At 36.4% G+C, this 25,414-nt stretch overlaps 1 protein-coding gene, 1 non-coding gene and 1 pseudogene across 10 annotated transcripts in view; 1 reads left to right on the top strand and 2 right to left on the bottom strand.

The window, feature by feature from the left end:
• TMEM116 (transmembrane protein 116) overlaps positions 1–25,414 on the bottom strand; it is a 188,575-nt gene that overhangs the window by 154,965 nt on the left and 8,196 nt on the right. For 8 of the 9 annotated variants that reach the window (XR_009497317.1, XM_059895000.1, XM_059895002.1 and 5 more), the window contains exons 2-4: positions 18,285–18,331; positions 17,730–17,793; positions 10,829–10,960 (exon numbers count right to left, since the gene is read on the bottom strand). Coding sequence is in view for 8 of the 9 variants with exons in the window: in XM_059895002.1 (XP_059750985.1) it covers positions 10,829–10,960; positions 17,730–17,793; positions 18,285–18,331 (243 nt within the window). In the remaining variant the exon portion in view is untranslated. Of the gene's footprint in view, positions 1–10,828; positions 10,961–17,729; positions 17,794–18,284; positions 18,332–18,901; positions 18,995–25,414 lie in introns of those variants that run through there. The other variant, XM_059894995.1, reaches the window with a different exon arrangement.
• On the top strand, positions 85–611 carry LOC132347578 (ferritin light chain-like; annotated as a pseudogene).
• LOC132348295 (U6 spliceosomal RNA) lies at positions 17,911–18,018 on the bottom strand. The gene has a single exon (XR_009497422.1). It is a non-coding gene; the product is annotated as a U6 spliceosomal RNA (small nuclear RNA).

The raw sequence follows: 25,414 nt of genomic DNA, 5'->3' as shown, positions 1-25,414 counted from the left end.
GCAACCTTCAGGATCAGCCACTCAGCTATCCTCAGAACCAGCCAACACCATTTTTTGAGCTTAACTCCTTATTACCGATCAACGATGAGCTCCCAGATTCATCAGAATTATTCCACTGAGGTGGAGGCCACTGTCAACCGCCCTGTCAGCATGCATCTGCAGGCCTCCTATACCTTCCTCTCTCTGGGCTTCTATTTCAGCTGCGATGATGTGGCTTTGGAGGGTATGGGCCACCTTTTCTGAGAATTGGCCGAGGAGAAGCGGGAAGGCGCCAAGTGTCTCTTGAAAATGCAAAACAAGTGCGGCAGCTACGCCCTCTTCCAGGAAGTATAGAAGCCATCTCAAGATGAGTGGGGTAAAACCCAGGATGCTATGGAAGCCACCATTCTCATAAAGAAGAACCTGAGCCAGGCCCTTTTGGATCTGCATGCCCTGGGTTCTGCCCACACAGACCCCCACCTCTGTGACTTCCTGGAGAGCCACTTCCTAGACGAGGAGTTGAAACTCATCAAGAAGATGGGTGACCACCTAGCCAACCTCCACAGGCTGGCTGGTCCCCAGCTGGGCTGGGCGAGTATCTCTTTGAAAGGTTCACCCTCAAGCACGACTAGGAGCCTCCAGAGTCCAGCGGACTTTGAGGAGCCCCTCTGGTGTCAGGGCTTCTGCCTGAAGTCCCTCTCTGCACCCACTAGGCAGCTTTTTAACCACCCCGGAGCCCTCTCCCATGCCTTGGACCAAATGGAAACAATAAAGCTTTTTGCAGAAAAAAAAAAAAAAAAAGAATAGTGCCTGTTTCCACAACCAAGATTCAAAAAATTTAACAGAGCACAGGGCAGAGTACTCAGGAAGGTCTTGCCTCAATAGTGAGAAATAATTAGCCTGAGACTGAGCATTGCTCCAGACCCATGTAAAAAAATCATAAAAGCAAGACCTGAAAGATTCAAACTATTTCAAAGTAACTCAACTGCATCAAAGAAAAAAATTCAAGATTTGTTATAGAAACAGAGAAATATCTCATACCCAAAAAGATAAAATTCACAATTTCTGGCATCCAATAAAAGATTGGATGCAAAGAGGAAGGAAAACATGACCCATACTAAGGAGAATAATCAATCAACTGAAACCTACCCAGAACTGAAACAGATGTTAGAATTAGCAGTAAAAGATAATAAAACAGTTATTATAACTGTATTGTATATTTTTAATAAGTTGAGACATGGAAAATATCTCTAGAAGAACTAAATTGAACTGTTAGATATAAAAACTAAAATGGATGAGATTTTTTAAATACACAGATTAGACACTGCAGAAGAAAAGATTAGTGAACTTGAAGGCATAGCAATAGAAAATATCCAAAATGAAAAACAGAGAAAAAAGAATCCAAAAACTGCACAAAAAAAGCATCAGTGAACTGTGGGAAAGTTTCAGGTAGCCCAAAATATAGATAATAGGAGGCCTGAAAGGAGTGGAAGTGGTGCAAAAGAGTGGAACAGAAAAACTATTTGAAGAAATAATGGACAAATAATTTCCAAATTTGATGATGATTATAAACTCATAGATACAAAAGCTTAATTAATTCCAAAACAAAAAATATGAAGAAAATAACATCAAGGCACATCATAATCAAATTGTTCATTTTTAAGAGAAAAATCTTAAAACACAGCCAGTTTTTAAAAAAAGGTATGTACACAGGAACAAAGATATGGATAATACCAGATATGCTGATGGAAACAGTGCAAGCAAAAAGACGTGGAGCAAATTTTGTGACTTAAATTTTATCAATCTAGAATTATATACTCAGCAAATATACTCTCAAAAACAAAGGTGAAATAAAGACATTTTCAAACATCCAAAAGCAGATCCACAGTACAAGAAATGTTAAATAATGTGCTTCAGGCAGAGGAAAAATGACACCAGATGGAAATCTGGATTTACACAAAAGAATGAAAAACACCAGAAGGGTTAGTATAAAAGATTTTTTCTTATTATTTAATCTCTTAATATCAATTAACAGTTTGAGCAAAAAAAAATAACAATGTACTGTGGGCTTTCTGATATATATAAAAGAAAAATGCATGACAACAATAGCGTAAAGTCCAGGAAGGGAGAAATGGCAGAATTCTGTTGTAAGATTCTCATCCTTCACATGTATGTGAAGAAATACAGTATTACTTGAAGTCAAACTGTGATAAGTTAAAATGTATACTATGAACCATGCAACATAACCTCTAAAGTAACACAACAAAGAGTTTTAGCTAATAAACCAACAGAGGAGATAAAAGGTAATAATAAAATATAGTATATAAATCCAAATGAGGGCAGAAAAAAGAAGGAAACAGGAACAACGAACAGACAGAACAAATAGAAAACAAACAGCAAAATGACAGATTCAAATGCCACAATACAATCAAATTAAATGTAACTGGTCTAAACACCACAATTAAAAGACAGCATTGAGAATTCCCTGGCAGTCCAGTGGATAGGACTCCACGCTTTCAATTCCAGGGCCAGGTTCAATTTCTGGTCAGGGAACTAAGATGCTGCAAGCTGCGTGGCGCAGCCAAAAAAAAAAGACAGCATTGTCAGACTGGATAAGACAGTAAGACGTAAATATATGCTACCTACAAGAAATGCACTTCATTTTTTTTTAAAAGAAACTATTAAGCTCTTGTTTTATTATTATTATTATTATTTCTTTTTTTGGCTATGCAGTATGTGGGATCTTAGTTTCCTGACCAGGGATCGAGCCATGCCCCCTGCAGTGGAAGCACAGAGTCTTAACCACTGGACCGCTAGGGAAGTATCAAGAAATGTACTTTAAATATAAATACACAATTAAGTTAAAATAAAAGGAAGTACAAAGATAAAGCATGCCAATAATAATCAAAAGAAAGTTGAAATGGCTATATAAATATCAGGAAAAATAGATTTTAGAGCAAAGAATATTACCAAGGATAAACCAGGTCATTTCATAATAGTAACTGGTTCACTTAATGAAGAGGACATAAAAATGCTAAATTTTTATGCCCCTTATAATAGAATTTCAAAATACATGAAGTAAAAACTAATAGAACTATAAGGAGAAATAGAAAAATCCACAATTATTGTCAGAGATATCAATATCTCTCACTTACTAATGAATACAATAAGTAGACAGAAAATTGGCAAGAATTTAGTAGACTTGAACAACACTGTCAACCAATTTGACATGATCAGCATTTAGAACACATTTTTTTTCAATTGCATACAGAACACTTGTCAAGATGGATCATATTCTGGGTCATAAAATAAGTCTTAATAATTTCAAAAGCATACAAAGTATGTTTTCTGGAAATAAATCACATTATTATTGTGTAAGTATCTGACATTAAGCTTTTTGATTGCCAAGGAAGGCATTCATTACAAAAGACTTGTAATAAATATGTTTCAAACAAAGCTACTTGTAAGCTGCATTCAGTACAGTGTTATTTTAGTAAATGGAAGTGATATCCATTCAGTGTCACTTGTAATAAAGATGTTACTAACAGGGCTTCCCTGGTGGCGCAGTGGTTGAGAATCTGCCTGCTAATGCAGGGGACACGGGTTCGCGCCCTGGTCTGGGAAGATCCCACATGCCGCAGAGCAACTAGACCCGTGAGCCACAACTACTGAGTCTGCGCGTCTGGAGCCTGTGCTCCGCAACAAGAGAGGCCACAATAGTGAGAGGCCCGCGCACTGTGATGAAGAGTGGCCCCCGCTTGCCGCAACTAGAGAAAGCCCTAGCACAGAAACGAAGACCCAACATAGCAATCAATCAATCAATCAATAAAACTTTAAAAAAAAAAAAGATGTTACTAACAGAGCTACTTGAAAGCTGCATTCAGCACAGTGTTCATGCAGTGAAATGTAAAGGATATACATTCCATTAATGCATTTAGTGAAGTGGTTAAGAAGACTTGTAATAAAGATGCTTCTAACAGAGCTTACTTACTGAGTTCAGCACAATGTTATTACAATGATTAGAAGCAATACCCATTCTGTAATGCATGTAGTAAAATGTTTAAGAAAACTATAATAAACAGGTTTATAACAGGAAAAAAAAAGACATCTATCTCAAACATATTGCCAGCTGTAAGACACAGCTACTAGAAAAACAACCAGATAAAGATTTAAGCTATCCCCACTCACAAAGGTCTCTCTTTCAGAAAGTCCTGAGTAACCTAGATTAACTGACAACTGAGTGATCCACTTCTCCCTTCCCTTACCCTAATTCCTACTCTTAGGCTGTAAATTAGCCAGTAAAGAGTAAACCCTCAAAACCCTAGACACTCTAACCTCAAACACTAGCAAAAGTAGAGCCCAAAGTCCATGCTTTCTCTCTACCCATAACCTCACTGTGTGGCTCTCAGGCATCTCAGTGCACAAGGAACGTTCTCCAGGATAGATCACATGCTAGGCCACAAAACAAGTCTCAACAAATTTAAGAGTACAGAAATTAGGACTTCCCTGGTGGTCCAGTGGTTAAGAATCCGCCTTCCAATGCAGGGGATGTAGGTTTGATCCCTGGTTGGGGAACTAAGATTGAACATGCCATGGGGCAACTAAGCCCACATGCCACAACTACTGAGCCTGTGTGCTCTGGAGCCCATGCACCACAACTAGTGAGAGAAGCCCACGTGCCACAACTAGAGAAGCCCAGGCACCTCAATGAAGAGCCTGTGTGCTGCAATGAAAGATTCCACATGCTGCTACGAAGATCCCACATGCCAGAACTAAGACCCGACACAGCCAAAATAAATAAATAAATATTAAAAAGAAAAAAGAAATTATATCAAGCAGTTTTTCTGAACAGAATGATACAGAACTAGAAATCAATTATAGGAATACAAATGGGAAAAACACAAACACATGGAGACTGAAGAACATGCTACTAAAAAACAATTGGGTCAATGAAGAAATCAAGGAAGAAAGAAAATACCTCAAGACAAATGAAAATAAAAATACAAATTCCAAAATCTACAAAAGGCAAAAAAGTAGTTCTAAGAGGGAAATTTATATTGATACGGGCCTACCTCAAGAAAGAAGAAAAATCTCAAATAAATAACCTAAACTACCATCTAATGGCATTAGAAAAATAAGAACAAACGAAACCCAAAGTCTGCAGAAGGAAGGAAATAATAAAGATCAAAGAGGATATCATAAATGAGAGAGCAAAAAGAAAAAATAGAAAACATCAATGCAACCAAGAGCTGTTTTTTTGAAAGGATAAACAAAACCAATAGGCCTATAACCAGGCTCATTAATGAAGAGAGAGAGAGGACCCAAATAAGCAAAATAAGAAATGAAAGAGGAGAAATTACAACTCATATCACAGAAACCTAAAAAAAATAATAAAAGAATACTACAAACAGTTATATGCCAACACATTGGACAATTGAGAAGAAATGGGTAAATTCCTAGAAACATACAATCTTCCAAGACTGAATCAAGAAGAAACGGATTACCTAAATAGATTGATCAATAGTAGTGAAATTGAATCAGTAATCCAAAAACTCCCAGCAAAAGTAAGTCCAGGAACAAATGGATTCACAAGGGAATTCTACCAAATACATAAAGAAGACATAATACCTATCACTTTCAAACTGTTGCAAAAAATTGAAGGGAACACTCCCAAATTCATTCTATGAGGCCACCATTACCCTGATACCAAAACTACACAAACTACAAAAAAAGGAAAATTATGGGCTAATATCTCTGATGAATATAGATGCAAAAATCCTAAACAAAATATTAGCAAACCAAATTCAACAATACAGAAAAAGGATCATATACCATGATCAAGTGGAATTTATTCCTGAATGCAAGAATGGTTTAAAATCCACAAATCAGTCAATGTGGTACACCACACTAACAAATAGAAGAATAAAAATCATATGATGATCTCAATAGATGCAGAAAAAGCTTCTGACAAAATTCAACATCTATTTATGATAAAAACTCTCCACAAATTGGGTATAGAGAGAACGTACCTCAATATATGAAGTCCATATATGGCAAGCCCATAGCTAACGTTATACTCAACAGTGAAAAGCTGAAAGCATGTCCTTGAAGATCAAGAACAAGAGTAGGATGCCCACTCTCACCACTTTTATTCAACATAGTATTAGAAGTCCTAGCCACAACAATCAGACAAGAAAAAGAAATAAAAGGCTTCCAAATTAGAAGGGAAGAAGTAAAACTGTCACTATTTGCAGATGACATGATACTACATATACAAAACCCTAAACTCTCCACCAAAAAACTGTTAGAACTCATCAATGAATTCAGTAAAGTTGCAGGACACAAGATTGATATACAGAAATCTGTTGTTTTCTATACACTAATAAAGAACTATCAGAAAGAGAAAGCAAAAAAAAAAAAACCAATTCCATTTAAAATAGCATCAAAAAGAATAAAATACCTAGAAATAAACTTAAAAAAGAAGGTGAAAAACCTATATTCTTAAAACTACAAAACGTTGATGAAGGAAATTTTAGATGATACAAAGAAGTGGAAAGACACACCATGTTCATGGATTGGAAGAATTAATATTGTTAAAATGTCCATAGTATCCAAAGCAATCTACAGATTCAATGCAATCCCTATCAAAATATTCATGACATTTTTCACAGAATGAGAACGAATAATCCTAAAATTTATATGGAACCACACATGAACCCGAATAGCTGAAGCAAACTTGAGAAAAAATAACAAAGCTGGAGGTATCACATTCCCTGACTTCAGACTATACTACAAAGCTACAGTCATCAAAACAGTATGGTACTGGCACAAAAACAAGCACATAGATCAATGGAACAGAACAGTGAGCCCAGAAATTAACCCACACATTTATGGTCAATTAATCTGTCAAAAGAGGCAAAAATATACAATGGGAAAAGACACTTCAATAAGTGGTGCTGGGAAAACTGGACAGCTATGTGTAAAAGAATGATATTAGAACATCTCATCACACCGTATACAAAAATAAACTCAAAATGGATCAAAGACCTAAGTGTAAGACAGGAGACCATAAAACTCTTAGAAGAAAACATACACAGAACGCTCTCTGACGTAGCAACATTTTTGGGGATCAGTCTCCTCATGCAAAGGAAACAAAGGCAAAATTAACAAATGAGACCTAATTAAACTTGAAAGCTTTTGCATAACAAAGAAAACCACTGACAAAATGAAAAGACAACGTATGGAATAGGAGAAAATATTTGCAAATGATATGTCTGATAAGGAGTTAATATCCAAAATATATAAACAGCTCAAACAACTCAATATCAAAAAACCAAACAACCAAATTTAAAAATGGGCAGAAGACCTGAATAGACATTTTTCCAAAGAAGACATACAGATGGCCAACAGGTACACAAAAAAATGTTCAACACTGCTAATTATCAGGATAATGCAAATAAAAACCACAATGAGATACTGCCTCACACCTGTCAGAATGGCTGTCACCAAAATGACCACAAAATAACAAATGTTGTTATGGATGTGGAGAAAAGGGAACCCTAGTACACTGTTCTTGGGAATGTAAGCTGACTCAGTCATTCTGGAAACCAGTATGGAGCTTCCTCAAAAAACTAAAAATACAACTACCATATGATCCAGCAATTTCACTCCTGAGTATATATCCAAGAAAAAGAAAACACTAATTTGAAAAGATAGGCACCCCAATCTTCATAGCAGCATTATTTAAAATAGCCAAGATATGGTAGAAACCTAATTGTCCATCAACAGATGAATGGATACAAAATATGTGGTACATATATACAATGGAATTACTCAGCCATAAAAAAGAATGAAATTTTGCCATTTGCAACAACATGGATGGAACAGGAGAGTATTATGCTTAGTGAAATGAGTCAGAGAAAGACAAATACTGTATGTTATTACCTATATGTGGATATCTAAAAAATAAAACAAATAAATATAACAAAACAGAAACTGATTCACAGATATACCTAATAAACAAGTGGCTGCCAGTGGGAAGAAGGATGGGGGAGGGGCAAGAAACAGGTAGAGGATTAGGAGGTACAAGCTACTATGTATAAAATAAATAAGATACAAGGATATATTATAAAGCACAGAGAATATTATAAAATATAGAATATTTTATAATAATTTTAAACAGTGTAATCTATTAAAAATTGAATCACTATGTTTTACACCTGAAACTAATATAATATTATAAATCAACACCTTAATTAAAAAAAAAAATTCTGACACATGCTACAACATGGATGAACCTTGAAGACATTAAGCTCAGTGAAACAAGCTAGACACAAAAGGTCAAATACTGTATTATTTTACTGATATGAGGTACCTAGAGTAGTCAAATTCATAGAGACAGAAAGTAGAATGGTGGTTACCAGAGGCTGGAAAGTAGGAGAAATGGAGAGGTATTGTTTAAAGGATACAGAGTTTTTCAGTTTGGGATAATAAAAATTTCTGAAGGTGAACAGTGAATAGTTGCACAATGTGAATGTATGCTGCTGAACTGTACACTTAAACATGGCTAAGACATTAAATTTTATGTTATGTATTTTTACCACAACTTTAAAATTTTTAGTGGTTAAAATGGTAAATTTTATGTTACACGTATTTTACCACAATTTTAAAAACTAAAATTAACTGACTAACTAAATAAATAAGCTACTGTGTTTAAGCACTCTACAGCCCATCCCTCCCACTGATTACAAACAAAAACTCTGGAAAAAATATAAAAATCAACTACTTGAGGACTCTGAAAAGTAAAAAAAAAGCAAGTGGATTACAGAAGGGAGTCAAATGTGGAGAAGTGAACTGCAAGAAATAAGTTTCCCAAACTTTTTCTCTTTTTCTCTCACAGTTTTGCCTCAAGTGTGTACCCCAATCGAGATGTTGCTCAATGTAGGCACCTAAAACGCTAATAAAATCCCATCTTTTAGCCTATAGAAACTAGAGAAGGGCTTTCTTCAGGCAGGAAAGTGTGGGGGGAATCCCAGAAATGACAGAGCCAGAAAAGAAGATGCCCTAATTCTGTGTGTGATTCCATACAAGTCCCAGCCTAATCCCTGCACCATGCATGCACATGACAGTCCCAAACCAGCATAGCCAAGGCTTAGAGAATTAGACTAAGATTTGAACCACTGCCTAAAGATGATGAGACAAAAATTGCATTCTATATACAAAGGACAGAAAGATGTCACTCATTCTCATGGGAGAAGACCAATTTAGAAATGAGCCAGATATTGGAAACATCCAACCAATATTTTTAAAAACAACTATTACAATGCATCCAGTCTATGAAGTAAAGGAAAAAATACTTGAAATAATTTGGGGAGGGGGGGTGATAGAAATAGGAATGTTTATTATCTTGATTGTGGTGATGATTTCATACATACATAAAAAATGTACACTTTAAATACATGTAGTTTATTGAATATATAGCTCAATAAAGTTCAAAAAAATAAAGTAACATTACTCACATCTGTGGTAAGCACAAGGTAAATATTATTAATGACTATTTTACAGATTTAGGAGACTGAAGTTCAGAAAGATTAAGTACTTGCGTAAGGTTACCAAGTTAATCAGGTCCAAGATTCCAATGCAGATTTTTTTTTTTTACTTCCAAGACTATAATATTATTATTCAGATACAATATTGTTTTTTATTATTATCTGAGAAAACAACACAGCCTTAACTCTATTTAATTTATGAGGTTATTATCAGGATTGAGTAAAGTATGTCTCTAAGATATTTAAATTTATATGAGGGACTTCCCTGGTGGCACAGTGGTTAAGAATCTGCCTGCCAATGCAGGGGACACGGGTTCGAGCCCTGGTCCGGGAAGATCCCACATGCCACGGAGCAACTAAGCCCGTGTGCCACAACTACTGAGCCTGCATACCACAACTACTGAAGCCCATGCACCTAGAGCCTGTCTCCGCAACAAGAGAAGCCATAGCAATGAGAAGCCTGCACACCACAACGAAGAGTAGCCCCCACTCGACACAGCTAAAGAAATCCTGCACGCAGCAATGAAGACCCAATGCCAAAATAAATAAATAAATAATTTTTAAAAACCCACACACGTGTTTAAAAAAAAATAAATTTATATAAGATAGGTAACATATTATTAGTACATGGATTTCATACCACTAATTACATATTAGTATTTTCCTACTAAATTGAAACAAATTTCCCCTCTAGTAACAAATCCCAGAGGAAGCATCCAGCAGTGAGTACAGACTGCATATTAACCTCTACTTTTTTCACATCCCAAGTCTCAGAAACATTATATACTGATGGTACTATGTGGGTTAATCCATTGATAAAATCTATGAAAGACATATAACTCATATATAATCATATGTAGTATTTCCAAAAGTTAATGTTTATTAATGTAATAAAAAACATGCAATAATCTCAAAAGATGTAGAAATATATTCCATTACATGGAAATATGGTCACACTATTTTGAATAATAAAAGCAGATTACAAAAGGTATTAATGTGTTGTTTTATTTGTTCTAAAATGCATATACCTACAGAGAAGATTGGAAATATATAATATACATAAAATATTAAAGAATGATTATATCTGGGTGATTTTAATTATCTTTCTGCTTCTCTGAATTTCCCAAATTTTCTGTAATAAATAAGTAGTTTTTTAATGGGGAAAAACAATAAAAGCTATTGTTTCAAAGTGTAACAATAAACAAAAGGGTCCTGCTTCCCAGGATGGATTATCTTCGCTTCTTATTTAAATCAGCGTGTGCCTTTCATACAAGGTACTATCACAATCTAGTAGCACTCACCTGTCCAACTGCTTGCAAGTTATAGCAGACAATGTCCTTATTGGCTGCTGAAGTTCCATAGAGAAGTGCCTCAATGAGCCAGTACATCCCCAGCAGGAGGTCAGAGAAGCTCAGATAAACGAGTGGCCTTATCTGTAAAGCAATAAAATTCATAATTTCAAAAATGATATAGACAGGAGAATGTAACAATTAATTACTTTTATGTTTTACCCTTCCAGTAGAAAACTGGGCATAATTTTTCTGGGGCCTCTGCTATTGGTTGACTGGGGAATATAAAGGAATACTCCAGGTAGGAAGTAATCTGTAATCACAACTATCCCAACTGTTCTGGAACCAGAGTACTCATGGATGTATTAGCATTGGAACTTCTTCCTCAAGGAAAGAGAGAAAAGATGAGAAATTTTGTGATGGAGACATACCACAAATGGGAAATTTTAAGTGCTCTAGCTGCACAGCCAACATCTTCTAACAATAAGTAATGAGATTATCACCTGAGTGTTTTAGGATATGGTTGAGAACTCAAAGAAAATGAAAACAGGCTTTTTTTTAATCTTCACAGAGTTTAACTTGCATTTTTCTTTTTTTCTTTATTGAAGTATAATTGACAAATAAAGCTGCAAGGTAAAGTATATGTGATGATTTGATGTACATATACATTGTGAAAGGATTTCCCTCAAGTTAATGAGCACATCCATCACCTCACATATTTACCTTTTTGCATATGTGTGTGAGAACATGTACGTTCTATTCTCTGAGCAAATTTCAATTGTACAATAGTGGTATCAATTATTATCACGTTATGTACTAGATCCTAAGACCTTATTCATTTTACAGGTTTTCATATCAATGAAAGTCAAGGTGGAGAAAAATATCAGCATGAATTGTATATGTTGTCTTTCAATTTCTATCTACATTGCTTCAGTCTGTCTTTCTCATTTTCTAGTATCCTTCTTTTGGCCCCCCCACTCCCACTTTCCTGAAAATAGTTTTGGCCCTTCTGTAGAGAAAATTATAATATGTTTATTGAAAGACACCAAAGATCTAAGGTGAAGAAATATACCATGCTCATGGACTGTAAGAGCCAAGGTTATGAAAATGTCAGTTCTCCTTAAATTGGTACACAGATTAAATGCAATCTCAATTATGTGTCAACATATCTTCTTGTGGAATTTGACAAAGTTGGCTCTAAATCTGATATTGAAATACAAAATATCAAGTTAACTATGACACTCAAAGAAAAAGGAGAAGGAGGACTTGTCCTACACATACCAAAACAATATAAAGCTGGACACAATATAAAGCAGATGCAGTGGTACTAGCCCAGAGATGGACAAATAGACCAATGGAACAGAATAGAGAGGCCAAAACAAGCCTAAGAATATATATATAAACGTTTTTAAAAAAAATAAGTTTATTTATTTATTTATTTATTTTTGGCTGCATTGGGTCTTCATTGCTGCACGTGGGCTTTCTCTAGTTGCAGCAAGTAGGGGCTACTCTTCATCGCAGTGCGCATGCTTCTCATTGTGGTGGCTTTTCTTGTTGCGGAGCATGGGCTCTAGGCAGGTGGGCTTCAGTGGTTGTGGCACGTGGGCTCAGTAGTTGTGGCTCACAAGCTCTAGAGCGCAGGCTTAGTAGTTGTGGCGAACAGGCTTAGTTGCTCCATGGCACGTGGGATCTTCCCAGACCAGGGCTCGAACCCATGTCCCCTGCATTGGCAGGTGGATTCTTAACCACTGCACCACCAGGGAAGCCCCTATAAACTTTTTTTTTTTTTAATTTATTTATTTTTGGCTGTGTTGGGTCTTCGTTTCTGTGCGAGGGCTTTCTCTAGTTGCGGCAAGCGGGGGCCATTCTTCATTGCGGTGCGCCGGTGCGCAGGCCTCTCACTATCGTGGCCTCTCTTGTTGCGGAGCATAGGCTCCAGATGCGCAGGCTCAGTAGTTGTGGCTCACGGGCCCAGTTGCTCCGCAGCATGTGGGATCTTCCCAGACCAGGGCTCGAACCCGTTTACCCCTGCATTGGCAGGCAGATTCTCAACCACTGCACCACCAGGGAAGCCCTAAACTTTTGATATATGATAGAGGTGGCTTTTTAGATGAATGGAGAAAGAACAGTCTTTTCAAAATGTGATACTAGAACAACTGGATATCCATATGGATAAAAATTCAATTGGGCCCCTACTTTCTGCCTCACACGCTCAAAAATCGGTACCAACTAGTTTAAAGACCTAAATATGAAAGACAAAATTTATAAAGGTTTTTTTTTTAAGATAATATAGGATAATATCTTTAATTACTGGTTAGGGAAAGTTTTTCCCAAGCAAAACACAAAAAGATCTAAAAAGAAATAGTTGAAAAATTTGCCCACATTCAAATGAAAAATGTCTGTGTCAAAAGACACCGTAAAGAAAGTGAAAAGACATGCCACAAAGTGGGAGAAGATATTTGTAACACATATGACTAACAAAGGACCAGTACCCAAACAATATTAAAAACAAAGCATGGACTTCCCTGGTGGTCCAGTGGTTAAGAATCCGCCTGTCAACGCAGGGGACATGGGTTCGAGCCCTGTTCCGGGAAGATCCCACATGCCGCAGAGCAACTAAGCCCGTGTGCCACAACTACTGAGCCTGTGCTCTAGAGTCCATGAGCCACAACTACTGAACCCACGTGCCACAATTACTGAAGCCCGCACACCTAGAGCATACGCTCCGCAACAAGAGAAGCCACTGCAATGAGAAGCACGTGCATCACAGTGAAGAGTAGCCCCCGCTCACCGCAACTAGAGAAAGGCCACGGGCAGCAACGAAGACCCAACGCAGTCAAAAATAAATAAATAAATAAAATTTATTTTAAAAAAACAAAGCAAACAAAAACTCTTACAAAGCAGTAAGAAAAAACAATAGAAAAAAATGGACAAAAGATTTGAACAGGTACTTAAGAAAAGAAATCCAAATGGCTGTAAAAATGTGAAAATATGCCTGACCCCATTAGTAATCAAGGAAATTAAAAAATTAAAGCTATAAGGAGACCAAAAGTCAATCAATCAATCAATCTACAATGAGATGAAAATTACACACCCATGGCAAAAATTTTTAAAGTCTGACAATATCAAATATTAATGGGAACATGAAGTAATAGGACATTTCATACACTGCTGGCACAACTATTTGGAAAAAGTCTGGCATTATCTAGGGGATATGAATATCCTATATTCTGTTATTAGGTAAAATCACTAGATAAACTTTTGCATGTGTGCATCAGAAGACATGTACAAGACTGTTTATAGCAGAACAGATAGATATATTGTGGTATGTTCATAATATAGAATGCTAAGCATCAGTGAAAAAGAAATGAACCAGAGCTGTACACAACACCATGGACAAATCTCAGAAGTGATACTGAGGGAAAAAAGCAAATCACAAAGCAATACATACCAAAAAATACAGTGTTATCCCATTTATGTCAAGTTCAAAAATGCAAAACTAAATTGTTTAGGGATATATACATTACTGGTAAAACTGTACATAAAAGCCAAGAAATGATTAAGCAAAAATCTGGATAGTGGTTACTGCTAGAGGTGAGCTTGTGACTGGGAAGGAGCACAGTAGGAATGTTTGGGGATACGAGCGATTCCTATTTCTTGTCCCAGGTTTTGTTTATAGCCATCCATTATATAGCACACATGAGTTTTATGCCTTCTAAACCATGGCTGGTATATGTCACAGTAAAAAAGTAAATTTAAAAAATTCTGGTGCCCCCACCACTGGGTCCACAGGCCGGCCCAGTCCCTGGCATGTGCACCCCCTGCAAAAAAATTACTAAGTTATCATCAGATACTACCTAATATAAGAACTAATCTCCTCACCTGTACAAAAGGGAATTTTTCTCATACTTTTCTTCCAAATGAGAGGAAAGTTAAGATGCTAATACCTTGCTGATAGGGGTAAATGGTCAAGCTGCTTTGGCTAACACAAACAAAAACAAGTGAAATAATATTTTAAACTGTATTTACTAAATATCAGATATTATTATTTTAACAATATATATCCTTTGCTACAAGGAAGCCTGTTAAGGTTCCAGCCAGGTGGCATATTCATAGATTTTACTGGCCTATGACCTATCACAAGTTTATAACTGTTAATGGGTAAAAAATTAAAACTGAATACAAAATAAACTCTGGAGCAGAAAGGCGGCCAAGCAGTTTTTGTGAGCAAGAACATAATTATGGTCATTGAGTCAATAAATAGCCTTATATATAGGGAACTGTTGGCCATTAAAACACACCTAAGGTCTTTGGCACAGAAATAAAGGATAAAAAGAGGTTTATATACTTTCACTCATGGTTGGAAAATCATGAGTTCTAGTAACAGGAGATAAAATCAAAAAATTAAACAACAAAACTTAACTGAGCACCTATTATTGAAATTAAAAAAGATTTCACCCCTTCTATGTTTAACAAGATACTAGGTCGAAGGTAATACAGAGAAATGTATGATACAGGTCACGCTTTAAGAAAAATACAAAAAATAAAAAATTTTTAAAAAGGGACTTCCCTGGCAGTCCAGTGGTTAAGACTTCGTGCTTCCACTGCAGGGGGCACAGGTTTGATCCCTGGTTGGGGAACTAAGATCCCACATGCTGTGCAGCGCAGCCAAAAATTTTTTTAAAAATTAAAAAATTGTTTTAAATTAAATAAAAATACAATCAGCATAGTGCATGGTAATAAGATGAAAAAGCTTAAGACATGATCCTAAATATGAAAGCAAAAACTTTAAATATATTTGTACCTGTCTCATTTAAATCAAGAGCAAAGTAAGGTGCAGGGATGGAATGCATTGTGTGAAAGGCTTTCCCCAAGGATGTTCTGGGTCCAGGTCTAACCTGGTAAGGTAAAACACCTAAAGCAACTCATATTTATACTCTTCCAAAACACTGCTTCCTAATATTTCTAGTGAAATCAAGTTACAAAGAATATCAAAAGTGACCTTCACAAGGAAATGAAGTGCACTTCACACAAGTGCAGCGAAGTATATCTGCCTCGAGTTTTTGTTTTTGTTTTTTTTCTTTAACACTGGCTGGCCTGGGCTACTTTCTTCTCTCTTAAGGTTGCCTCTCTGAGTTACTGTCTAATCAGCTAGTCCCCTCAAAGATTTCCCATGGATTTCTCCAATTTACTATAATCATTAATTTAATAATTTTTGTGTTTTTCAGATTATGCCTTCCATGTGTTTATGCTGTTAAAAATGTTATTTGATGAAGAAATAAAGGAAAATGGTGGAGCATGGCTGACATTTTTAAGCTGGAAAAATTGGAATCTTCCCTACACCAAAAAAGCAGAATGTGTAGGAACCACTGAATTATTGATTACTAAGGTCCTTTAGGCTCTGGTTATGTGAAAGGTATGAGAAACGAAACCAGAGAAATTAAAGGTCACATCCCAGGCCAAACTAGACCCCACATCTTTATAAAGCTCTAACCCACTGTTATGGCAGAGGTCACCCTAGAGCAGTGGTTTTCAACCAGGAGTGACTGCCTCTCTCAGAAGACATTTGGCAATATTTGAAGATATTTTTGGTTCTCACAACTGGGTGAGGAAGGTTGCTGCTACATCTATTGGGTAAAGTCTCCTAAATATCCTAAGATGCAGGACAGCCACCCACCACAAATAACCATCTAGCCCAAAAGGTCAGTAGTACTGAGAATCTCTGCTTACCTCTCTCCACAATGTAACTTATACTTTATTAACTTAATCACATCTGAACTCAAATTTCAACAAACATTCAGGAAAGAAACATTAGGGAAATCCACATCACAGGAAGATGTGTGGTCTAAGATTACTTTGGCAGGCAATTGACAATACAGTATCAAGACTTCTACTTTCTAGTTTTACTTACATAGGAACATTCTACCTCTGAAATTCAAAATTCTCTTTTAATTAGACATTATATTTCAGTGGTTTAAAAGTGTATGTGAGAAGAGGCTTTGGAACAAGACAAGTCTGCCTCAACTTCTAGCTCTAACACTTACTAGCTATGAGACCTTAGCCATAGCTAAGCTAAATGTGTCATTTTCCACATTACAAAAGCTCTCTCATACACGTCCTAAACTACATTTTGCTTAATTTTGTGCCACTTGGCCTGATTAGAAAAACAGTTTTGTTACATTTTTCTTAAAATCTTTTTTTTTGGGGGGGGGGAGCACACCATGCAGCTTGTGGGACCAGGGATTGAACCTGGGCCACAGCAGTGAAAGCCCAGAATCCTAACCGCTAGGCTACCAGGGAACTCCCTGATAGGTTTTTTTTTTTTTTAATACCTTAAGTATATACTATTTTTATTTGTCAATTATACCTCAGTAAAAGGAAGGTTTTTGACTAGACTTTTTTGGTATGAATAGTTTTACATAGGATGTATTTTTGTTCTATTTTCACCATTAAATTGTAATTGCCTAGAAGGCCAGAACAGCAAAATAAATACCTTTTGTATAGCAGTCTTTGAACTATTTCCAGCCCCACTAGCAATTTTACCAAGATATCAACATCGGAAAACTCACCTCTAGGCAGGACCCTACCATGCTTAAGAGTGAATATAGGCTTCAAACAATACTCTGTTTCTTTGACTTTAATAATTAATGCATACCCCCAAAAATCTACATTTATCCACTAATCCATATTTAGTCAATTCCTCAGTATTCAAAATTATAGTTAAAATAACTACCTAAAAGAAAAGGGAGATCTTTGGGGCAATGTCTAAAATATCTCAATGTATTATATCAAAATGACAAATTTACAAGCAATTCATAGGATTATTCCATCATTTATAGGGGACACCTCTCTTTTTTATTTCAAAGGCTAAGTCACTAAAAGTTCAAATCCAACACAGAAAGAGACTGCTCACCTCTGGAGATTTCTGTATGCTCTGGAATACAGCATAGGCAATAAGTGAACTTGAACCTATAACACTGGCAGAGATAAAAGACTATCATTAAACAGGACAATTGGCGCTCCTTTGTTTTTGCTACTTTTTTTTACAGCTTTATTGACATATAATTGATGTAAAATAAACTGCACAAATGTTTTAAAATATGGAATGCTTCACGAATTTGTGTGTCATCCTTAAGCAGAGGCTATGCTAATCTTCTCTGTATCATTACAATTTTTAGTATATGTGCTACCAAAGTGAGCACTTCACAACTGATTTTGCAAATCAATCCTGTTGACCAAATTGTCCTTTGATTTTCAGATGTTACCCTTCAATCTGTTTTTTTTGTTATTATTGTTGTTGATGTTATTACATTTTATTAATCAGATAATGTCAACATGGTAAAGAACAGCATTTCTAACTAATGAGTAAAAGCAAGTCCCCAGGGAAAAAATATAGAAACTTCAGAATTCTCCAGTTTTGCTTGTACTAGTTCAAACAGTTACATTACATGAGGTTAAATAAACTTACCTCAGAGTAGCCATAACAAACTGTATCCACTGTATTGCAGAAAATAACTAAATAAAAAGAGAAAGTAAGAATAAAATTAAGCCTTTTAAATTTAATATTCAACCTTTCTCTAATTTCACTGTTTGTTAACTATCTGTGCAGAGCACAAACTCTTCAGTGCCTAATCAAAACACACTACAAGTCTGAGAATGAGTAAAAAGGGTGAATAGGCCCCTGGAAAGCCAGGGTGGCTCCTTTCTTCCTCCCTTATTGCTACATTGCTGGGAAACAGTAAGATAAAAAGAATAGACAGGTGGATAGAAAATGACTGGAGGAAAAAAAGAGAGTTGGATTAGAAAATTAATAAAGGGAAGAATAAAATGGAAAAGAGGCAGAAAAAGTTAAATTTTAAGACAGAACAGACAGATATGTGGAAAGAATGGGTAACAGAAGAGGCAAACAAATACTAAATAAAGTTGACTGACAGAGAGCTAGACAGAAAAAACAGAATAGTAAGCAACAGGGGAAAAGGAAGAAGAAAAGTTAGTATGGAGAGAGATGCTGTGAGTGAAAAATACAGAACAGGGAGGAAGGAAGGGGGATCGAAAAACGAAGAGAGGGGCTGCTTCTAGTCTCACCAAGTTCCAATTGTCCTCCAAAATGCTAGCCTCCAGTAGGAAGGCCATAGGGACTTCAGCCTCAGCTAAATTCAAGCAGCCTGATCCTTCCTGGTCAGGTTCTGAATCCCAAGCAGTAAACAGGTAGCTCCACCCTTAACCCAGCTGGGCTCCTCCCTACCCAATCCTGCCCTGTATCTTGAGGGCAAGGAGAGAAAGTAGCGACAAGTGGAGGAGAAAGGCAAGCAGAAAGAACAAAAATAGAAAGAGCAGGTGACAAGGAAACAAAGTTCTAAAAAGCATTAGGAATTGTAAAAAGGGGCAAGATGTAGGACTAATAAAAAGTACAGAGAATGAGTCACCATGAAAAGGTAAATAGAGCTGCAAGAGAGAAATAGAATAGAAAAAAGGGAGAGAAAAACAGGGAAGAAGGGAGGTCTGTTTGAAACCTGTCCCTGTTTAGGAACACAAGCCTGTGTTGGGGAAGACAGGCTATATATTTACTCAATCAGTAAGTTTTTAGTAATAGCTGGAAAAGGTGTGAAGAGAAAGGGTTATTAATGTCTCATAATACTAATGTTTTCTTAAATATTCTGTACCAAAATTCCCACCATAAATATAATAAATGTATTATATAATATTTGTAATATTATATTTGTAGTAATATTACATTTATAAATGTAAATATAATATTACTAAATTACACAGTTCATTGAATATGCTTATGTTTATATATCAACTTTGTGTAAAACGCTGTGTTATGGAAAATATAAAGACAAAAAAGATCAGACCCAGACTTCCAGGAGCTTATAATATAGTAGGAAAAATAGCTTGAATACCAAATCTCAAATAATCTGTACACAAAAATAATATACACTGATTGGCATTTGAACATTATTTGGAAGAACTGGTAAAATTTGGACAAAAACTGGGGGAAGGAGAAAGCAGAAGGAAGAACGCTTCATTTACATAACCATTTATCTTTCATCTAACCATACTCTCATACATTTTACAAATATTTATTGATAATATAAATTAGATCATTTGCATGGCTTGAGTAATTTAAATATATTATTCATTTATTCATATGAAATTAAGAATACCATGTGCAGTCGAATACAGGACATTGTTAAGTAGAGGTAGGCTCTAATCACTTTGCTTACATTATTAGATAAACAAATGAAAATACCAGTATATTTCTGGATCAGAAATCCCTACCATAAAATCTTAGGGTGTCTTTTGAGGCCTCTAATCAGACGTCTATCTAATAAGGGTGAGGGGACTAATGACAGTCTCACCAAGTGATAAGAGAATGCTTTTGGACAAAGGACTCTTGTCTCAGTCAAGAACAAATCTCAGATTGTTCAGAGAACAACCATGGCAAATCAGTCTGCTGCTCTTGACAAGAGAACTTTTCTCTTTTGGCATCTATTCTAAAATGTCTTATGCCACCAACCAACATTTGGGGATTTACTTTTCTATTTTTCTCTCTAAATTAAGCCCCTCCCTTCTGTATATTTAGCACTGTTCCCCTTTGAAATGTCTTTGGAATCATAATTCTCCCATTTCCTTTTCTATAAGAGCTAATCCAAGCCCAAATGATGAAGTGGGTGATATTTATTTTCAGTTTTGTCTTTTCTTTTTACTTAGCTCCTTAGCAAGCTCAAACACATCTCAGTTCTCAATGTAATGGGCTACTACTATATATTACATATCAATTTCAGTTAACAGATATTCATTAAACTTCTACCATGAGCGAGTTACTGCAGTGGATACAAAGTCAAGAAAAACACCTATGTAGTAAAGTATTTTAATTTAAGCAGAAATAGTACTTAAAGAAAATTTCTAGTAATAATAGCTACCAATTATCAACTGGTTTCTCTGTAAGCATTTTAATCCTCAACACAACCTTTGAGGTAAGAAGTATTATTATTTTACAGATGAAGAAACTGAGGCTTAAAGAAGTTGTGTCATTTTCCCTCTGGTTACAGAATTATCAACTGGTAACACCAACATTCAAACTCAGTCAGTCTGATCATAGTTCTCACTCTTAACACATACAGTACTCTTAACAGGAAACTGGTTAATGGGAAAATAGGGAAAGGTAATTTAAAAAATTAATGGCACATCAAAAGAATTCTTTTATTAGGCAATTGCTTCTCAGATATGACAACAAAAGCAAAAAATAGATAAATTGGTCTTCTTCAAAATTAGAAACTTTAGTTCTTCAAAGGATACCATCAAGAAAGTAAAAAAGACAACCCACAGAATAGGAGAAAGTATGTGTAAACTATATATCTAATAAGGGACTTTTATGTAGAATATATAGAGAATTCCTACAACTCAGTAACACAACCCAATTTAAAAATGGGCAAAGGTTTGTTTTTTTGTTTTTTGTTTTTTTGGCTGCACCTCACAGCTTGTGGGATCTTAGCTCCCTGACCAGGGATCGAACCCAGGCCCTGGCAGTGAAAGCACCAAGCCCTAACCACTGGACCGCAAGGGAATTCCCGGGCAAAGGTTTTAAATTAGAGATTTCTCCCCAAAATAATACGAATAACTAATACACATGAAAAGATGATCAACATCATAAGCCACCAGGGAAATACAAATTAAAATCACGAGATGACATTTCACACCTACTAGGATGGCTATAATAAAAAGACAATAGCAAGTGAATGTTGAGAAATAGGAAACCTCATACACTGCTGTGGAAATATAACATATTGCAGCCACTTTGCCAGTTCCACAAAAGGTTAAACATATCCTATATGACTCAGCTCCTAGGTATAAACCCAGTTCTATTTCTAGGTATATACCCAAGAGATTAAAACATACGTCCACACAAAAACTTCAACACAAACGTTCATAACAGTGTTATACATAATAGACAAAGAGTAGAAACAACACAAATGTCCATCAACTGGTGAACAGATAAATAAAATATGCTATATCAGTACAGTGGAATATTATTTAGCAATTGAAAGAAGTACTGATACATGCTACAACATGGATGAACCTTGAAAACATTAGGCTAGGTGAAAAAGCTAGTCACAAAAGACAATGTACTGTATGATTTCATTCATACAAAATGTCCAAAACAGGGTATTTCCCTGGTGGCCCAGTGGTTAAGAATCTGCCTTCCAATGCAGGGGACGCGGGTTCGATCCCTGGTCAGGGAACTAAGATCCCACATGCCGCGGGGCAACTAAGCCCATGCGCCGCAACTACTGAGCTTGCGCGCCTCAACTAGAGAGCCCGCGAGCCGCAAACTACAGAGCCCACGTGCTCTGGAGCCTGCGCCACAACTAGAGAAGAGAAAACCCGCACACCACAACTCGAGAGAAGCCGGAGCGCCGCAACAAACAGCTCACACGTTGCAATGAGCGCCACGACGAAAGATCCCACATGCTGCAAGGAAGATCCCGTGTACCACAACAAAGATCCAACGCAGCCAAATAAATTAATTAATTAATTTTTAAAAATGTCCGAAACCGGCTAATTTACAGTGACAGAAAGTAGATTAGTGTTGCCTAGAGCTAGAAAGGTAGTTTGGGAGGGAATGGGGAGTGACTACTAATGGGCACAGGCTTTCTTTTTAGGATGATAAAAATATTCTAAAATTAGATAATGGTGCTGGTTGTAAAACTCTATGAATATACCGGAAACCACTGAATTGTACACTTTAAAAGGATGAATTGTATGGTACATAAATTATATCTTAATAAAGCTGTCATCTAAAAAAATGAGGTTTGGGACAAAAGCAAGGAAGGATATATCCCATTGCTGAAACTCATGGTATAATGATTAATGGATAACATGTTTCTGTCTCTCCTACTGAAAAGAATAATATTTAGAATAAAAAGTGTAAAACATTGTAAGAGGGAACTGAAGATAAAGATTGTAAGAGAGCACCTGACAGCTCTAAATGAATACAGCACTCCTGGCCTGAACAAATTACACTCCAGGGCTTTGGTAAAACTTGCAGGTTAACCCAATAAACCACTGAATGAAATCTGAGAGTTCATGTAAAACTGGAAAAATTGCTAGAAATTGTAGAAAATTGTAGAAATTGCTAGAAGTTGTAGAAATTGTAGAAAGCTGTTGATAACTAAAAATTTTTATAAGGAGAAAGGATAGTAGGATCTGCAAAGATCTTAGTATTTATCTCAGACAAGATTCTAGAATGAACTATCCAAAAGATGTGTTTTTATCAATTTATTTATTTATTTATTTATTTATCTTTGGCTGCATTGGGTCTTCATTGTTGGGTCTTACTTGCGGCGTGCGGGCTTTCTCTAGTTGCAGCAAGTGGGGGCTACTCTTTGATGCAGTGCGCAGGTTTCTCATTGCGGTGGCTTCTCTTGTTGCAGAGCTTGGGCTCTAGGCATGTGGGCTTCATAAGTTGTGGCACACAGGATCGGTAGTTGTGGCCGGCGGGCTCTAAAGCACAGGCTCAACAGTTGTGGTGCACGGGCTTAGTTGCTCCACAGCATTTCGGATCTTCCTGGACCAGAGCTCAAACCCGTGTCCCCTGCATTGGCAGGCAGATTCTCAACCACTGTGCCACCAGGGAAGTCCCAAGATGTGTTTTTAAAGAATTAGAAAAAAGTAACCATTAATTCAACATGGATTTATAAAAAAAATCATGCCAGACTAACCCCATTCTTTTTGGACAGAATTACTAGACAGTGTATATTGTATTTTGACAAAACATTTTGTGAGAAATTTCATGATATAAAAATAAGAAAATATATTGGGAATTCCCTGGTGGTCCAGTGGTTAGGACTCAGCACTTTCACCACTGGGGCCCAGATTCGATTCCTGGTCGGGAACTAGGATCCCGTAGGCCAAGCAGTGTGGCCAAAAGAAAAAAAGAAAGAAAGAAAAGAAAAGAAAATGTAGACCAAGTAGAAGCACAATTAAGGGCATTTCTAAATAAACCTAAGGTAGTGCTAACTAATTGATAAATATCAACTTAAAAATGGCTTCTAGTGGAGTGAACCAGCATTCTGACTTGACACTGTTCTGTAAAACATTTTCATCAATAACTTGAAAGAAAATACAGTGAGCATATTTATCAAATATGTGTGTTACTTATCTATTGCATCATAACAAATGTCCACAAATTTAGCGGCTTAAAACACACATATTATCTCACAGCATCTGTGAGTTAGGAGTTCAAGAATAGCTTAGTTGGGTCTTCTGCTTCAGTGTCTCTCACAAGGTTATGACCAAGATGTTGACCAGGGCTGGGTCTCGTCTGAAGGCTCAAATGGAGAAGGATCTGCTTCCAAGTTCATACAGTTGTTGGTCTAATTCAGTTCCTTGAGGGTTGCGGGCCTGAGGGCCTCAGTTCCTAACTAACTCTTGGTTCAAGGCTACACTCAGTTCTTTGCCATGTGGACTTCTGCAAGATGCCCTCCTAGCGACATGGAAGTCTCAATCTTATGTAAGCAAATGACTGAAGTGACATCCCATCTCCTTTCCTGTATTCTATTCATCACAGATCTTGTCAACACTCAAGGGGAGAGGATTACACAACAGTGTGAATACCAAGAGGCAGGCATCATTGGGGGCTATCTTAGTGTCTGCCCACCACTGTGTGTTTATCCAACATGTCAAATACTTTTCCAATTCAGATAATTTGCAATAGCTCTCCCCTCTCTGGAATGCTCTTCCCCCAGATAATCACATGACTAGCTCCTTCTCATCCTTCAAGCATCAGGTCAAATGTCATCACCTCAGAGATGTAACATTTATTCAAACTCCAAAATATCTTGTTTGTTTGTGTGCCTATTTCTCCTTAGTAGACTGTAACTTCCTTGGGGCCAGGCAACTTATCTGTCTCATTAACCTCAATATCTCTAGTGCCTAAAAGTGACTAAAATAGGCATTCAGTATTTATTGAATGAATGTACCAAAGTTGTGAGGGATAGATCTTATACTTTAGAATAATGAGTTTCATTTAATAATATAATAATATAAAAGTTAATAGAAATAAATGCAAGTATACTGCACTTGGGTCTAAAATATCAACTGGACAGAGATTAGGATGAAATGGTAACCCAATCCCATTTACCATCACATCAAAAAAGAATAAAATACCTAGGAATAAACCTACCTAAGGAGGCAAATGACTTGTACTCTGAAAACTAAAAGACACTGATGAAAGAAATTGAAGATGGCACAAACAGATGGAAAGTTGTACCATGTTCTTGGATTGGAGGAATCAATATTGTTAAAATAAGCATACTACCCAAGGCAATCTACAGATTCAGTGCAATCCCTATCAAATTACCAATGGCATTTTTCACAGAACTAGAACAAAATTTTTTAAAATTTGTATGGAAATACAAAAGACCCCAAATAGCCAAAACAATCTTGAGAAAGAAAGACTAAGCTGGAGGAATCATGTTCCCTGACTTCAGACTATATTACAAAGCTACCGTCATCAAAACAATATGGGAAAATTCCACAAGGACTCAGAGGCAAAGAATATACAAATCAATTTTCACTGCAAAGTAAAGGAGC

The sequence above is a fragment of the Balaenoptera ricei genome, chromosome 14 (assembly GCF_028023285.1).
Source record: "Balaenoptera ricei isolate mBalRic1 chromosome 14, mBalRic1.hap2, whole genome shotgun sequence".
Lineage (NCBI taxonomy): Eukaryota > Metazoa > Chordata > Mammalia > Artiodactyla > Balaenopteridae > Balaenoptera > Balaenoptera ricei.
Note: the sequence above shows the minus strand (reverse complement) of the source record. Positions and strands in the feature narration are given on the sequence as shown.